The following is an 18,044-nucleotide window of genomic DNA, read 5'->3' as shown; positions in this document are numbered from 1 at the left end:
TTCTGAGCGCAGATTTGGTCGCTCCTGTGTCGACTAAGAAAGGAATCTCTTGGCCTTCAATTTTCAAAGTCAATTTCGGTTCGTCACATGGTTTCAAAGTCAGGAAGGGTAACTCAGACGAAGTCGCTTCTTTTCTTTGTCATAAAACGAATGGGTTTTGGGTTTGAAATGAACCTTGAGATGGAGGAGGAAGAAATGAGGGTGGAGGAGGAGGGAACGAGGCTGGAGGAGGAGGAGGAGGGAATTCGGTTTGAGGTGCAGTGGGTTGAAATGAACCAGCTTGCTCAAACTGTGTTCCCCCATCTTTCCTGCTGTCTATAATATGGATTTTCATTCACTGGAGGCGTGGAGTGTCTGCGAGTTTCATCTCTGTATTGTGCCGCTGGTCTCTGTTCTACCGGTTCATACGAACTATAAGTTCGACTGTTTCTACGATTTCGGCATTCATTAGCCCAGTGCCCTTGTTTTCCGCATGTATAACAGAAATCTCTGCGCTGGTCTCTGTATTTTGGTCTCTGACGGTAATTGGTTTGCCCTCGGTTTTGTGCATTATATCTCACATTCCTTTCCCCAGGGCATTCACCTTGACCTTGAACCTGGGATAGCATTAATGTTGATTCGTTTTCCTCGTCAGAACGATGTTTCAACAATGAATTACAATGCGTTACATATTCCATCAAGTCTTTCACTTCCTTTAATTCCCAACCAATACATACTCGCTTTATCTCATTTTGTAATTTGGCCGTCAAACCATTAAGGTAGACATGAGCAAATGGTACCCCCTCTTCTTTCAGTCCAGAGTGACATTGGTATACACCCCGAAAACGCTCTAAGAACTCCAATGGGTCCTCGCCAGCGCGTTGCCTGCACACCTGTATTTTTGCCCAGTCGGTCTTAAGTGTTACCACCTCTGTGACAGCGTCAATGAGGGTGTCAATATGTTCTTGAGCTCCTCCCTGTCTCCAGGAGCTTCATCTGGCCATGCAGCGACCTGTTTCAATTGTCGGAGTAACCCTTCTGGTACCACTAATTTTAATAATATTTCCATGTCCATATATGTTGGCTGATGGCATGCCACCACCACGCGTAGTTCCGCCTGGAATTTTTTGGGTTCTCCCGTATCTTCGGCATCTCATTTACGATGGCTTTTAATTCAGAGCCCCACGGACGATATATTGCTTGTACCTCCCTTGCACCTGGGTAATCTCGCAATGGAAACGCGCCAATGAGTGCCTCATCATCTCCGTCCTTCGCGGTCTCCGGCATTATTTTTTTGATCGAGTTTGTATTTTACCCTTGTCAGCAAGAGGAACTTTATTTTTGCTTTGTGTTCTTGTTTCTTTCTTAATTACTCGCCTGGCTCCCCGTTGAGCCTCTCCTTGCCCTGTGGCATCATCTCCCTCTGTCTCTCCCGCTTCTTCGTCCTCGAGCGGTTGTGCTATCGGAACTGTGCACTCTGGCCATGTATCTGAGTCTTCTTCTTCATCCTCAAATCTGACAGCCACTGCTCGCTGTCTCTTGGTTTTATTTTCAAGTCTCACCGGCATTTGCTTCGTTAATTGGTCTAGCTGACCCTTCAGGTTTAACAACCGTGCCTTTTCGTCTCTGTCATGACATTCCTTCATCCAATTTATATAAACGCTCCAGTTCACCTGCTTCTGGACCTTTTGTCACTATTTTTCACTTCCAGTACTTTTCTTAAATTGTCTAAACACTCGTGATCGAACGTTCCATTCTCAGGGAAGGGTAATCGACTATTTTTGGTCCAATTGCACCATTTCCCCATGTCTCTCACAGCTTCAGGCCCATACTTATCAAACATAATTCTTGCACATGTACCTCTCCGTGGTTTTTGAATACAATTTGCCTCGGTATACCCATTTTCCTTCCTTTTACAATTTCTATTTCCCATCTCTAAAATCACACAAATCACAACCGCTAAATTCACTCTAAAATCACAGAATAAAATAAATCGCACCCTCGGAGAACCCCCCCTGCTTACCTTCGCTCAAGCACTTGTCGTTCCTCCAGGCACTGCCTCCGGCAGATTAAGCACCTCCGGTCACGAGCGCCGCACAACGCCGATTCGAATCCGTGTCACTGGCACCAACTGACGTGGATTTCTATCCTCGAACCGCGTCGTGATCGAAAGGATTCTTGATTGTTGAGGGATCTTGACCTCCTCGAGCGGTTCAACGTCTAGCCGACTCGGTGTTGCATGTATCGGGATAAAATAAACCACAGAAGTCCAGTAATAATCAATGTCCACAAGGAGTTCTTTCTTCTGTACCATTTATTTGCTCTCTCCCAGATCATTCTCCCCCTCCCCATATATCCATTCCATTTTATAAGCAGAGAGGCCTTTGATCGCAAAAACAGAATGCACAGCTTATCAGCCCTGTCACCTTGTACTTTCAGAAACCCAAGCAATGTCCAAAGTGTCAAAGAAAGACAAGATTATAAGTAGGTGGTAGGCCTTAACAACTAAATAGTAGAACAGTAGAGGAAAAACACAAACACTTTGACCTACTCAGACTGAGGCAAAGGTTTCTTGTCTAGAGAGTAATAATTTCCCCAAATTACCCGTGTCTTGTGATGAGCCGCAAATGTGGCGGCAGTGCCCCAACTCCGCGCTCCTTCGCGGGTTTCGTTGGCACTGCTTGGAGTGGGGTGGGAACGAGGCCCCCTTTTCGCACTATCTCAGCGCGGGGGGAAAAAGGGGGGAATTGTTGATGCTCTGGGGAAAGAGGAGAGCTGGCTTGCTTGGGTCCCGCAACGAGCGACTCCACTGCGACCTCGACCGCGCTCCCGGCTTCCCCTCTCTGCAGCTCCCCGACAGACTCCGAACCCCGACAGACTCCGACCTCCGACAGACTGACTCTCCTCCAGACCCGACTTGACTGCTGCTGCCACACTCTGCCGCTGCCACACTTCTCCAACTCGCATTGACTCTTCTCCAACTCCCTTGACCGAAAAACTGACTAAATTCGCCCCGCGCTCGGCGCTTTATAGTACGGCAGGAGAACCCATATGCAAGTTTCTGGATCATAACGAGCTCGGGGGTGGAGCCACGCTCGCCCATTGGACGGAGAAACAGGGGCGTGAATCTCCCCTGATCCTCGAATTTGCATATATCGATTTTACTCCGACACGCCTGGAGGCGGGGCCAAATCGCCCCGCGCTTGCTGATTGGACAGATCAGAAGTGGGCGTGTATCATTCCTGATCCGACTTCTCCTCGGAAAGGCCGCACTTTGTACCCGCGGCTCGGCGCGTGCCCTGTACGAGTCCAGGACAGCCTGACGCTCTGCCCACAAGCGGTGCGGGAATGGCCGCAGAAGGAGAGGCGAAGGTGGTGGAGGGTCCAAAGTGCTGGTCCATGGCCACGGTGACGCTTGGAATGGCGGTGATGCGATGTTTGCGGGAGCGAGCTGTGAAGGTAAAGGTCGTGGCTGTTGGCGTTGTTGTTGTTGTGAAGCGGCGTTGCGGTTGGTGGTTGTTGTGTGATGGCGGTTGAGACGTGGTTGGTTCAAAATAAAGATAGAACAGAAAAACGGCTATCTTAAAGGGTCGCAGCCCGAATGAATCACATTTATTCCCTCTAAACAACGGGTTTGGGGCTAACTACACATGTACTTACAGAGATATCTCACCTACGGGACCTGAATGGTGGTTTGCGAATTTCCTCAACCACAACAATATATATGTGTTAGATGGAGGAATTTAATAGGGAATTTAACATTGAATGGAGTAGTCTGGTCCGTGGACGTGTAGGAGGCATCTCGATGCAATTAAGTAGGGAAACTGAGTTTCAGTGTTACGTGTTACCACACGGGGGGGGTGGTGTCGTGTTAATTAGCTCGGGGGGTGGTGTCGTGTTAATTAGCTCGGGGGGTGGTGTCGTGTTAATTAGCTCGGGGGGGGGTGGTGTCGTGTTAATTAGCTCGGGGGGGGGGGTGGTGTCGTGTTAATTAGCTCGGGTTTAAGAATAAGCTTCCCCAGTAGGTAATTGCCCCCCTGTGACTGTTTTCCCTTTGTTTGTATAACCAAAACCATGAGGAGAAACACGCAAACATGCTGAGCAGGCAGAAGCCCCGCCTCCAAGGGTGACGCCGGGCGAAGTCACACCCCTGAGGCTGATGATTGATGGGCGTGAGCTCAGAAGCTGGTGGAGTTGGCGGAGGCCCCGTATTCCCGAGTTTTCGGGTGAGCAAGCCAGACCCTGGAGGAGGAAACGGTGGTTCGGGGTGATGTCAGTCAGAGGAGAATGCAGTTCAGGGTGAGCGCATGGATGAGGCAGAGTTGTGTTGAGGGAAGGAATGCATGCAGTTGAGAAAGAAAGTAGTTAGGAAATGGCCTGTAAGAACAGGGCTATACAGCTGAGTTTCTTCGATGCACGAAGAGATGGCACGATCCTTGTATTCATGTTGAGGCGATTTGGCTCACATGGTGAAGCAAGACGCTGGCCTTTGGCTCTTGGTGGGTCGGTGTGGGCGATGGACGCACGAAGGAGCTGCACTGGGTCTCTGAGCCTTGGTGTTGAGTGCCGCTCACGGATTGCCTGGGATACGTTTTGTCCTGCTATGAGAGAAGCAGCCTGACGCCATTTTGCGCGCATCTGCATGTGCTGGTGGAAGCGCCTCAATTCCAAGTTCCACAAAGACAAGCTCTGGGCCAAGCTAAGTACAAGAATAAAGGAAGGGTTTTCTTTTTATTTTGTTTTCCCTTTATCTGTATTTAAGTCCGTGTGAAGAGGCGTCTCAACTTCGACTTTTATTTACCTCACGTTATTATATAGATATAGATATGTAGATATATAAATATGAAAGATATACAGAGATATTTATGAAGACCATGCAGGAGGTTTGTTTAAAAAAGGGTAATGAAGATTGTGTGTTGGGTTGGGGAATAATAAGAGATGGTGCTGCACTGCTTGCTTTGAATATCTGGAGGGAAGAGTGGGAATGCACGGCATATTCAAGGTGGTTACACATATAGGAGAAGTAAGGCACAAGAGAGTTCAGCTTTGCAATCAGCCTGGATTTTGGAAATTTAACTCAGAGTGTGTAACTGGAATAACGCATACATCTTGGAGTTGTGGGGGAAGGATCTGAAGCCCGTGAGAGTAGAGGAAGCAATATCAAAGAAGGGGTTTTCAAAACATAGATAGGCCACTTACCTGTCAGTGATGTGAGAGCAGCAGGCTTCTTATGGGATCCAGCCTTGAAGGAAGAGCAGTACACTCTTGGGTTCAGGCAAATAACTTGTAGAAAATGAGTACTTCTGATTATTCAAGGAAAGACTTGGAACGTTGAAAGATCCCTGGTCTGGGGCTGCATTTGGAGTCCAGATTTGCTTTGTGGGTGACCTAGGAGAGGTCATGACTGGTGGTAAGTTCAAGAGACTGAACCTTTTTCAGTGGCTAACCATTGAAATGGATAGGTGGGTTGGTTTGACTTTCCAGTATTGAAAGACATGCACCTTTTGTCATATGAGCATTTAATCATTCTTAGCTTAGCAGAGTAATGTTAGTGGGATGGGGTAATATATGACAATGTAGTCCGCAAAAACGAACATCGGGTTCTCTAAATAATTGGGGAGATTTGGTCTGTAGAGGAACAAGACTGGCACAACACACAACCTTTGGGTCCTCCAAGCTTCACTGGGAGAGAAGAGGGTTCAGTTGAGAGCAACATAAATGGAGGGAATTAGAAACCCAGGAATGAAGGTCGCCTTGTATATGCCGCAGACAGCTTGACAAGCAGAGAATCTTGCCAGGTTATGTCGAATGCCTGAGGTGTGTCCAGGGAAAAACGGTCCTGCCTTCTTATTTGAGATTTGGGGCCTCCAACTATTACTGGGAGAGGAGCAGCACATGCCCAGCATTGGGTGACTGGTGCGAAATCCAAAATGTTGGTCAGAGATAAGACTTTAAAAATATGAAAGACTTGACATTGGAAGCAATGCAAGGGATCCTTTACTTTACTTATGGTAAGCAATCTTGCTGGTCTGGAATTGTCTTTGTATCCATTTCGAGGATAGCAATGATATGTGCTGACTTCCACGCAGAAATAAAGCAGCTAATGTAGTAGAGGCTGAACAGAACAGACAAAGGAGAAGCAAGAGCAGCAGAGAAGGATATGAGAACATGAGCACTGATTCTATCTGAGCCCAAACAGGGATGAGGGGGGACAGAGCTTTACCTGCATGTTGATCTGCTTAGTTTTGTCTTGTCCTCAAAAAAAAAGCCTTCTTTTGTTTGACTACACCAAGGCACACAATGGTTGTCATCAGTGACAGCTTCGACTTTTATGTGAATTTTACTGATGTAGTTCTCTTCAGTCTTCAACATCAGTGACCTATTTACTCTTTTTCTTAATTTGAACTAGCTACAAACACCCTTGAACTTTTGTTTAATAAGATACAAAGTAAGAACTCGTATCTAACTGAGTTAACCATTCTTTTCACATTGTCGAAATATGTTTATGTTCTTTCCATTGAGAATTGTGGAAAAAGCCATAATCTATGTTTATGAAAATTAACCCCGATTGTTGCAGCACTTGGAAAGCAGCATCCAGCAGCGATGGAATCCATCAGACGGGAGAGTCTACATGCGACAGCACCACACAGACACCAGAAAGTTGTATTGGCTGTCAAGGGGCAGCGGGCTGCACCGGTCTCCCGAGAGCAGCGGGCTGCACCGGTCTCCCGAGAGCAGCGGGCTGCACCGGTCTCCCGAGAGCAGCGGGCTGAACCACCTCAGTGGCCTCCAAAACCTCGCTGGCGATAGCAGACAGCCCTGGCTCCCCGGAACTGCAGGCTCCAAAGGCTTATTGAGGTCATCAGGCTGAATGAGACTGCAGGTTGTACCCATGCTCAGAGGTATGGATCTATGTGGTGACACCGGCTGCCCTGAGGCACCAGGCAGTACTGGCACCCAGAACGCCGCAAGTGGCATGTCATAGCTGGGGGTGCAGCAGATGGTGCAGCAGCAGAGAAAAATGAACAGGAGACATGACTGAATATGACAAGGTAACCTTTACTGATTGAAATTCTCACTCATTACCTCCCTCCACCACCAAAGGTGGACGGAGGTTATGTTTACACCCCTGTCTGTTTGTCTGTGAGTAGGATATCTCAAAAAGTTGTGGATGGATTCCAACGAAATTTTGTTGACAAGTTGAGTGTGTGACAAGAACTAAATTATGAGATTTTGATGAAAATCTGGATTCGGCTATTTGTATCTTTAAAGTGCTTCTTCATCACTGAGAGATGGGGCCAAAACTATATATATATATATATATATATATATATATATATATATATATATATATATATATATATATATATATATATATATAAATATATATATATAAATATATATGTATTGTTGCGAATTCGCGCCCGCCGCCGTGCGATCGGCTGCTCGACCCGAATGGCGGCCGCCTCGCCCACCGGAACAGACAATTCTGCCGTGACCCTCTCGGAACAACACCGGGAGCTAGTCACGGGTGGGGGTTTAACCCCACCACGACCGTGCCAATTGCCCACCCGCGCAGGGTAGGGTTGCTCGCCAAATTCGATCTACCTACGTACCCACGCGGATGGTAGACCAGGCGATCGTACCTCGCCGCAGGCCGACTCCGGACACGAGCCGCTTAAGCGGTCCGTTCTGTGCTATCGGGATAACCGAGCGGTGTTATCATTGGCCTCGACGGTTCCGATTAATTATCGGGCGTATTAAGCCCACTACGAACCCTTTACGTGAGGCAAGATGGAGATTCAAACGAAGGAAAGGACGCAGCGAAACGGGGAGCAATTCAACATAATGCACTTTATTTACACGACACACGGAGAGCACACATATACAGCCAAACAGTCAGAATGCACATATATCAATTTAAAACAAAAACAACAATGCAGAGCTACGACTGAATACGCGAACACAGGGCAACACTTATACAGTTTTACTTTACAAGACACGGCGCCACAAGATCCATACAAAAACCCCGAAAAGAAAAAGGTGACTTCCCTTTTGGGCCGTCGAGTCCCTCTCTGACGTCCGTCGACGTGGTCCCGCCTGGCTGCGACTCCATGCCCTAGCGTGGTAGGCAAGGCCTCTTCGGCGTGCCTCGCGCCGGCACCTGTTGGCCGCTCGACGCCATGGACGGAGTTTTCAGCGCTATCCCAGCGTGGATAGAGGGAGGGGGGGGAAACGTGGATGCCCGAGGTCGGGAGGGGGGAATGGCCGATGCTCCTTCCCGCCAACGGGGTCTTAGAACCGCACCACAGCAGACCAGGCCAGCGGCCACCAAGAAGAGAAAAGGACGAGCGAGCCGGAAGACAGGAAGAGAGCAAGAGCAACCACAAAACCGCTCAGCCCGTGTCCGACTTTTATATCCCGGAGCTCCGCCCCATTCTTTGCTCCACCCCCTTCGAGGCGCTTCGAGAAAGGTCTCGAAGAGGGGCGTTCCTCCTCACTGGCCGCGTCACACCGCGCATCCACCAATCGGGCGCCAGCTGCCCCACCCCGCTTCTCCTCCCTCACACCAAGTGCGGAGAAGAATGGCGCGAAAAACAGGCGGGAAAAGCCCACCGAGCGTCCTTGTTGGTTTTTGTTTGAAATAAAAGATAGAAAAAGAAAAACGACTGACTCAAAGCGTCGCAGCCTGAATGAATCACATTAATTCCCTCTAAACAACGGGTTTGGGGCTAAGTACACATGTACCCACAGAGATATCTCACCTCCGGGACCTGGATGGTGGTTTGCGAACTTCCACAGCCGTAACAGTATATATATATATATATATATATATATATATATATATATATATATATATATATATATATATATATATATATATATATATATATATATATATATATATATATATATATATATATATATATATATATATATATATATATATATATATATCACGATATCTTAAAAAGTTGCGGACAGATTTGGACGAAACTTGGTGGACAGATGGGGTGTGTGACAAGGAGGAAATGTTTCCATTTTGGTGAAGATCTGAATTCAGATCCGAGAATTAAAAAAAAAACAAGGACAAATGTGTCCAAGAGCCACCTCCTAAAGGCAATAACAACAACAACTTCCGATAATTCGTCACGTGCCTTGATGGAGCCAATAGCGAGACCCGTCATGGAGGCTCCTGTTCATGACGATAAAATCGTGTATTTATGAAATTACAACACATTAAATGGAATAATCTCTAAATAGTAACGTGAACTTTTCGAAACTTTAAAGCAAATGTCCGAATATATTTAAAAGTTGATGATAGACGCTCTCAAAAGGCACCTTCAATGCAAGGATGTGTAAAGGTGTTTAGTATTTAAGAAGATCTGGATCCGGTATATAAGAGCTGAGTCCTAAAGGTTTTGTCTTCACAAGAAGAAGAAGAAAAGAACAACAACAACAACAACGCGGAGCTCTCTTAGAGCCAGCGTTCGCTACGTGAGACGCGGATAAAAACTAAAAATTCCTCACCATTGAGAGATGGGGCCAAGAACGATATATTGCATGATGTTTCAAAAAGTTGGCGACCAGTTATGACAAAATTTGGTGTACGAGTTGGTTAAGTGTCAAGAATAAGCTGATTAGATTTTGGTTCAGGTCTGGATCCAGATCCGGCCTGTCTACCAGTGGGATAGAAAACATGAACTGTTCAGCCTGGCGGAGGGCTGAACCTCTTCCGTCTTCCCTCTTCCGAGTTCCCTTCTAGTTTCGTTTTCTGACCCATCTCTGATACCTACTTAGTTATTGCTGCATATTGTTTAAAAACACATTTTCAGTTTTCTTCGGTAACTCTTCAATCACCAAATGTACATTAAATTGTAAAAAATGAAACAAATACAAAAAATATGCAATTCCATTTTCGACATGATGTCTCATCACAGCATGTTTCTCATGAATCATGAGCAGTGTAACGCATTCCTTGGTCAATCACACGCATTGTTTCACCAAACGTTAATACTGGGGAACATGGTGATGTACACGTCGTCAGATGCCAGTGTCTCAGCAGACGATTCTGAAGACATTTGCTGTTCGCATGTAAAGCTAACAGCAAAGTAATTCCATTTAGTGGAGAAAGTTTGTGGAAATATAAAGAATGAGTTGCCCTTTGGAAAGAACTGAAGGAAAGACCAGAATGAAAGGTCGCCGCTGATGCAGCGAACTACGAGTTTGCAAGCCTGAACCTTGAACAGCAGCTGACACCCATAAAGTGGGTGGTGCACTGTGCAAAGTTAATATAATGTTTTTACTTTTTTCTCATTAAAATTTGCTGAATGTTTTGACTTGTATGTGGACAAAAAAAAAAAAAGATGACATCTCACCCATAACGATATAGCTCCAGATTAGTGATGGATCAACGGCATGATCGATAACTTAGGCGGACATGAGTCATTTTGTTACGAGACATGATGAGCATATCATTGCGCAGAACTTCACCACATATATTTTTTATTTTTTTTATTTTGTATGCACTGTCGAGGCTCATATGAGAGCTAACACACAGAAATGCACAACAAGTTGAGCGGGAGAGGGAAGGAAAAAACAGTGGGGAACAGAGACATGACAAGGTCTGTGGAAGGGAGAGGGATGGAGTGGGGAACACGGGGTATACAACATGGACATTACAGGGACTTTCAGGTCCTTACACGGCAGGGACTTTCAGGAATAAAAGCAGGGAATTTGAAAGAGGTGCGTTTGGGGTGGATTAGCAGGGGTAGAAAAGATCGAGATTTTGGATGGGGGAAGATATGAAGAGATGGTGGTGAACAGCTGTTTTGAAGATCTGGAGGGAAGAGTGCGATTGAAGAGAGTGTGGGAGTTTGTTTCAAAGGCAGGGAAAAAGAGGAATGAAAGAGTGAAGGTGAGCAGTGAGTCTTGATTTTGGTAGTTTTACCAGAAGGGGGTTGCTGGCGGACCTTGAGCGCACTTTGGAAATATCTCAGACAGAGCAGGGGGGCGAGGCTAGAAAGGAGACGCTAGAAGACAAAGACCACTGACCTGCCTGCGGTGAGAGAGCTATTGGAGAGACCCAAAGACCCAGCCACATTGCAGGAGATACCAATGATCCTAAATGCCTTGGTTTCCACAGCGTGAAGCCGAGAAATGCGAGAAGCGGGAGCACCAGCCCAAAGTGGACAGCAGTACTCCATCAGACTGCGGGCGAAAGCTTTGTATGTGGTCAGGAGCTCAGGTGTGCCAAGGAAGGACTTTACACAATGGAGGATTTCCAGTCGGCAACTGGCTTTGGAGGCCAGGTTGGAAATGTGGCTTTCCCAGGAAAGATCATGGCAGATAGTGAGACCCAGAAGCTTGAATGAAAGGACTTCTTCAAAAGGATTGTTGAGAAAGTAGATGGGGGCGGGGGGGTGGTTCTAAACGGTCCTTTCGAGAGACATAGTGAGAGTGTGAGATTTGTTGGGATTGAAAGACATGTTCCACGTGTGGGACCAGCTTGTGATTTTATCCAGATCTGCAGAGAGTTAAGAAGCTGCTGCTTGCCAATCTGAGGGATGACAGATGCTACGACAGAGGGTGGAGTCATCAGCAAAGAGATAAAGACGACTTTCCAGAGAGTCGGAGAGATCGTTGATGAAAATCAGAAAAAAACAGGGCCCAGAACACTGCCTTGAGGAACTCCAGCCTGGACAGGAAGAGGGGATGAGAGAACTCCATGAAGGGCCACACGTTGACTGTGACGAGGGAGGAAGTCTGCAAGCCATGAGTGGAGATGGCCTTGGATACCATCAGAAGAGAGTTTGGAAAGCAGGGCAGGGTGCCAGAACATATTGAAGGCACACAATATGCTTAGGGAGATGGCTCTGATTTCATTTCTGGCATTGAGAATCCCTATCCATTGTTGGGAAGCAGAAGCAGCACATCCAGGTTAGAGTGATTTGGTCTGAAACCAAATTGATGATCGGAAATCAAGCCATTGGAGATGGGGAAGGATTTCATGTCTGAAGCGATGATGGGTTCTATAACCTTGCTGATGATTGGCAGAAGGCTGATTCGTCTGTAGTTGCAGGGATCTGTTTTCGCACCTTTTTATGCAGAGTAAAATGTTTGGTGATTTTCAAGCAGATGGCAGATGACCTTGAGCAAATGAGAGGATGAATAGAACAGAGAGAAGGTGAGCAAGAGCAGCAGAGCAGGTTTTTAGGACACATGGGCTGATGCTGTCTGGGCCGGTTGCAGAATCTGAGTTGAGGTTTGACAGCAAGCTCTCCTTCTTTTCAGGAGAAAACGACAGAGTTGAGGAACAGCTGGGTAAGGTGTGTACAGAAAGCGATGTGTTTGGGACTCAAGATTTAGAAGCAAACACAGAGTTTAGGTATTCGGCCTTTTCACGTGCAGTGTCAGCTGTGTGGCTATTTGAGGTAAGGGAGGGGATGGAGGGGGAACATACACCAGAAACAGATTGAACGAGACACCACCAGGATTTGGAGGAGGGAGACAGGTTTGAGAGTACAGACTTGAGATTAGAAAGATGTTTTCTGGCTCTCCTGAGGGTAGACACACACTTGTTCCAAGCTTTGCGGAAGGAACTGAGATTGCCTTCAGTTGGATTAGCCTTCCATGAGGTGAAGGCAAGTTGTTTCAGGACAACTGCCTCGCCATAAGCTTCAGTCTACCATGGGTGGGAGGATGGGTAGGACAACTGAAGACGAGATGGGATAAATCTGTGCACGAGAGAGAGCAAATTTCTTTGAAAGAATTCCCAGGACAAGTTGATGTCGGTGGAAATAGAGATGGCTTGAATTCCCTGCCAGTCAGCCTGAGTGAAATGCCAGAGTCGACGGTGCTGAGGTGGTTCTCTACCACCAAAATCTACTTTGACAAGCATGTGGTCAAGTGAACCAATTGGAGTGGAGGAAGAACAGGAGATATTTGCAGGGAAATTGGTCAAAATCAGATCCAGATTAGATAGAGTACCCTTGGTTCAGATCCACGTCGGGAAATTGACAGATTGTATTAGTCCCAATGAGTCACAGAAGTCTTTTGCTGAAGTGCCATGGCAGGTGAGGGAAGTACCCACACCCAGCCAACTGACATGATGACAGTTGAAGTCACCACATATGAGTTAGAGAGAGTTGGGCTGAGAGGATAGAAGATGGTCCATGTTTTCGGAGAGCAAGATGTAAATGGAGTGATCACTGTTTGGTGGACGGTACAACACACATATAAACATGAGGTGGGAGTGGAGGGGAAGCCGTAGCCAGAGGTATTCCTGGGGGTGTGGGGGAGTGAGGGCAGTTCATGGTGAGTGAGGAATAGAGTTTGATGAAGAGAGCAACTCTGCCATCAGGATGAGGCTCAGGTTTGTCATGCCGGAGGAGGGAGTAACCAGGAAGAGATACTATGGAGTCAGAGACGTCTTGAAGGAGGAAAGTTTCTGTAAAGCAGATTATGTCTGGTTTGTCAGTGACAACCTGTATGGAAAGATCTGTAAGGTTTGAGTGAAGGCCCCAGATGTTTGAGGTCCACACTGTTATGGAAGGTGGAGGGGAGGAGGTTTTGGGTGCAGGGGAGGTACTGTGTCGGAGTGGCAACCCATCCAGGATTGTGTCCAATAGCCAAGGAGACTGCTTAGGCAGCACCAATGCTCTGCACAGAGTATGGTCCCAATGGATGGATGGGAGGGTTGGATGACGGAGGAGATTGGGGGGGGGTAAGGATAGTTATTGAAAGAGTGTGGGGGATTGCAGAAGATGTTAGGGAGAGGGCCGGATGAGGAGGAGAAAAGGTTCGGTGGTGATGGGTTGAGATAGAGTGGGGAGTAATAAGAGAAGGGGCAGAGGGCAGTTGAAGATTGGAGAAGGTGTAGTGATGAGATGGGAGAGGGTGTGGGAAGGAGGCACCTTTGTGGATGTGGGGGGGGGCGGAACTTTGGGAAGGGGGAGTGAGGGGGAAGATTGGAGGGAGAAGGGTGAGAGGGGAGAGTTGAGGAAGAAGGGTGAGAGGGGAGAGTTGAGGAAGAAGGGTGAGAGGGGAGAGTTGAGGGAGAAGTGTGAGGGGGAGTTTTTGAGAAAGGTGAGAGGGAAGCTTGGAGGGGGAAGAGTGCGAAGGTTGCTGTGAGAGGGAGTGTGAAGATGATGAGAGCAGGCACGGCCAAGGTGCAGAAGGGCGATGGGAGAGGTGGGGAGAGGGGAAGATTGAGACATGGTAGAGGTATGGTGAAGAAGTGAGTGGGCAGGGGGAGGTACAAGATTTGAGGGATTGGGAAGAGGGGGCTGAAAGGAAGGTACGAGCATGTTTGTGGTGATGAGTGTACTGATTGAGAGTGTAAGATGTCTGTTTGGTTAGAATGCAGCCCACAGATGTTAGAATACCACACACTTTGAGATAATGGAGGAGGAGCTGAAACTGAAGCAGAGACAATGAAGAGGTGCCAAGAGCAGAGGAAGGATGAGGGGCAAGATGGGATGGGTAAGGAGAGGGGAAAACAGGTGAACGGTTTGGAGCAGGTAGATTTAAGGTGGTGGGGTGAATTGGCTCTGAAGTTGGAAGAAAAGGACGATTGATGGAACACAAACATACATTACAAACTGGGATTTAAATTTTTTTTAAGTCAGAGATGCGACTAAAGACATCACAGGAGGAATGCAATCAAGGAGAATTTGGAGAATGGAGAGAAGAAACGTAAAAGTGGGAGTTTTTATATATGGGATGAAGGAAAGGTCAAATTGAAAACAGCCTTTTGAAGAAGAAGAAGAAGAAGAAGAAGAAGAAGAAGAAGAAGAGTAGTAAATTATGATACAATCCCGAGAACCACACATGTGAAGGAGGAAGTTGTAACATTTAAAGAGACCTTTTTTTTTTTTTCTTGATGAAGATTACATAAGATTAGGAGAAGGAAAGGTTGAAGAAAAATCGATAAGAAAAAGAAGAAAAAAAAGGTGTTTGGTGAATTTGGATCAACAAACACAGAAGGAAGATGGTAATTCGATGAAAGTTACAGGTAGAAGAAGAGGGGGTAGAGAAACACGTGGTTATGGGAGGTGTAACGTGAGAGGTTAAAAGAATAAATGTATATATTGTTGCGGGGTCGGGTGAGAAGACCACTCGGTGGGGGAAGCTACGTTGATTTCCACCAGACTCCCAGGAATTGTAGGCCGTCACTCACGGATAATTCCGTGACGTGGCGGGTTGCGTAACCGACCGTGGACGCCAATAACTCAACCGCGTGACCTCGGGTCCTCCCGTCTATGGAATCAAGTTACCTAATTAACCACCGGGGAACCACGCCCTCGGTGCGCCTTGTCGGAACCGGATCACTCTATCAGATCGGATGCAGCCGAGCGACACTACCAACGACGTACCGGCTAAAGTAGGAACGGATCATTGGGAATAAAGACCCGGCTAAACTTAGATTCGAACCATGTTGGACCAATGAGAGAAAAGACAAAGGCGAGCTGGGAACATGTCGAATGACAATTATTTATTTACAAGCGAGTTAGGAAAAGCATGTGGCACAACAAAGATTTATTGGGTATGTAACACAGGGAAAGAGGAGAGGGGTGTGGGGGATGCGACAATTATACAAGCAACTTACTAAAGCAGACACAGTGCAGACTTGACGCGAGATTAATAAGAGTAACAACAATAAGGATCTTCTACAGGCTTACTTAACAGACAGGCGCTAGCACACTCAGACACACACAGAAATAGAAACCCCAATGAAAAAGGGACTTTTGCAGCCAGGGAGGGAGGGGGTTGAGGTTAATTGCTTTCGGTGCCTGGGTGTTTTGGGGGAGGGATGCTCTGTGGTGCGGTACCCGACAATAGTCGTGTTGTTCTAACCACAGCCGCGCATGTGGAGATCGTGTTCCGGAGGAGGAGCTTGAGTGGAAAAGGGCGGAGTCCAGAGGGCGATGGTGGAGCAGTAGGCAGGACCAGGCAGGAGGCGGTTCGTCGAGGTGAGATGTGGGCGGAGTCTAGAAGCAGGAACACTTCGCGTGAAAAACTCCCACACCGAACACAACACTTCTCCCAATTCACCTCTAAGACGGAGAAATTTCTCCGTGTTTTATGGAGCCCGAAGCTCAAGGGAGGGGCCATGCCGAATCCAACGTCATCGCCCACATCGGGCGTTCCGGCTGGCTACGACCCCTCACGTGATCCGCCAGCCTGGGCCGGGTTTCGGGTTCGCCTGGAAAAGGAGAATCTGGAGACAGCAGATCCTTTGAAAATGCGCGTGACTCGCCACACATGTCTGGTTTTGGGTAGACGGTGGAAGCTCAAAGCGCTAGTCTAACCCAAAGTGCACGTCAGGATTTTGGTTTATGGAAAGAAAAGAAGTGGGGATGAAATAAAAAGGGAAAAATGATTTAATAACCTAATTATTAGACCATCACAATGCAAAAGGGGTTTATCAAAAAAAACAAAACTAAACAAAAGGAAGGGGTCAATCTTCACGTATATTAATGGCTAACTGTCTCGGGAAACCTATCTGTTGTATGCATGCAGTTCCAAGAACCGCAACAATATATATGTATCTATTTTTTTAAGATTAGGTAAAGGAAAGGTTGAAGAAAAATATCGTGGAGGTGTATGGTGAATGTGGGTTGGCAAAAGTAGTAGATGGTAGATCGGCAAAATATGGAGGAAGAAGAGTCGGTACAGGGAGTCACGTGGTTACGTGGGGTATAATGTGAGGGGAAAAGGAGGGGGGGGTTAAAAAAAATTTTAAGACATGAAACAGAGGGTATAGTTGAGAGGGATAGAATGGGGATGGAGGGAAAAGTGGAGAAAATAAAAACTGATGGTAATAAGGAGAAAATACAATTTAACACAATCGTGCACACAAACATGAAGAAGGGTAGGCCTCAAGGAAACCTGATATGAAAAGACGACGAAAACTTCACGATTCGCACAAGTTTTAACACAAGACTGAACTAGAAACACACAGTAAACAGAAATAACAAAATGGCAATATAAACGTGACAAAAACGACCGGAAAGCTTATCTTTGAGAAAGTCAGCAGAGATCCTGAAGAAGATGCGCCACCATCGCTCAAGAACTTGAACCGGAAGTCTCCAGGAATTTGTGTTGAATTCTCTTTTTAAGCAATATTTAAACTTCCTTCATGCAAATATTCAGTTAAATACCAGAGGTGGGTCACAAAAGTGAAAAACTAAACTCCTTTTTACATGGTCTAAAACCTCGACTTCGATTCTGCGACAGGCCCAAACGGCGTCAGTACATACATGTCCAAAAATCCTGCTCTGCTGCTCTTGCTCATCCTCTTTCTTCTCTGTTTACTTAATCGTTCTCCCTGGGTCAGTTTCCATCCACCTGGAAGTTAACTGACATCACTGCAATACACAAAAATGGTGCAAAACAGATCCTCTTAATTACCCTCGTTGTTTGCTTCCAATAGTATAAGTAAGGTCATGGAATCCATCATTACAGTTGACAGAAAATCCTTCCTTTTCTTCAACAACCTGATCTCACATTATCAGTTTGATTTCAGACCCAGTCATTCGACCTCCACATGCTGCTTCTACTCTCCTCACGATGGATGGAAGACTTCAATGTCAGACATAAGATCAGGGCCGTCTCTCTGGACATGTCTCAAGCATTTGATAGTCTGTCACCCTGCCTTGATCTCAAAACACTCTACTTATAGCATCCAAGACCACCTCTTCTCACAGATCACTGACTTCCTCCACTCCCATAGTCACCGTGTCGCTGTTAATGGGATCCTCTCATCTCTTTTTCCTGTCAAGGCTGGAGTGCCTCAAGGCAGTGTCTTGGGCCCAATCTTGTTCATCCTCTTCATCAATTATATCTTTCTGATTCCCTGGAAAATCCTGACTATCTCTTTGCTGTGTATTCCATCATCTGCCGTATCATTTCTCATTCTCCAGACAGGCAAACAGAAGCCTCTCCCATCTTTGAAGACCTTGATAGAATCAGGAGCTTGTCCAATACTTGGAATAAGTCTTTCAACCCCAATAAATCCCACACACTCTTCCTGTTTCTTTGAAAGGACCATCTGGAAAAGC

The 18,044-nt window shown here is 46.6% G+C and overlaps 1 protein-coding gene across 5 annotated transcripts in view; it reads left to right on the top strand.

Annotated features, from left to right (window-relative positions):
* The window catches only part of LOC147033730 (serine/threonine-protein kinase NIM1-like), a 158,869-nt gene that overhangs the window by 61,527 nt on the left and 79,298 nt on the right, over window positions 1-18,044 (top strand). For 2 of the 5 annotated variants that reach the window (XR_015055617.1, XR_015055616.1), the window contains exon 19: window positions 6,557-7,031. The exons of 2 other annotated variants lie outside the window; for them this stretch is intronic. Coding sequence is in view for 1 of the 3 variants with exons in the window: in XM_085871894.1 (XP_085728020.1) it covers window positions 6,557-6,789 (233 nt within the window). In the remaining 2 variants the exon portion in view is untranslated. Of the gene's footprint in view, window positions 1-6,556; window positions 7,273-18,044 lie in introns of those variants that run through there. One more of the 5 variants, XM_085871894.1, reaches the window with a different exon arrangement.

The sequence above is a fragment of the Eptatretus burgeri genome, chromosome 2 (assembly GCF_056783735.1).
Source record: "Eptatretus burgeri isolate ZD-2024b chromosome 2, Ebu_testis_v1, whole genome shotgun sequence".
Classification (NCBI taxonomy): domain Eukaryota; kingdom Metazoa; phylum Chordata; class Myxini; order Myxiniformes; family Myxinidae; genus Eptatretus; species Eptatretus burgeri.
The sequence above is the reverse complement of the archived record's forward strand: the minus strand, read 5'-3'. Positions and strand labels throughout refer to the sequence as shown.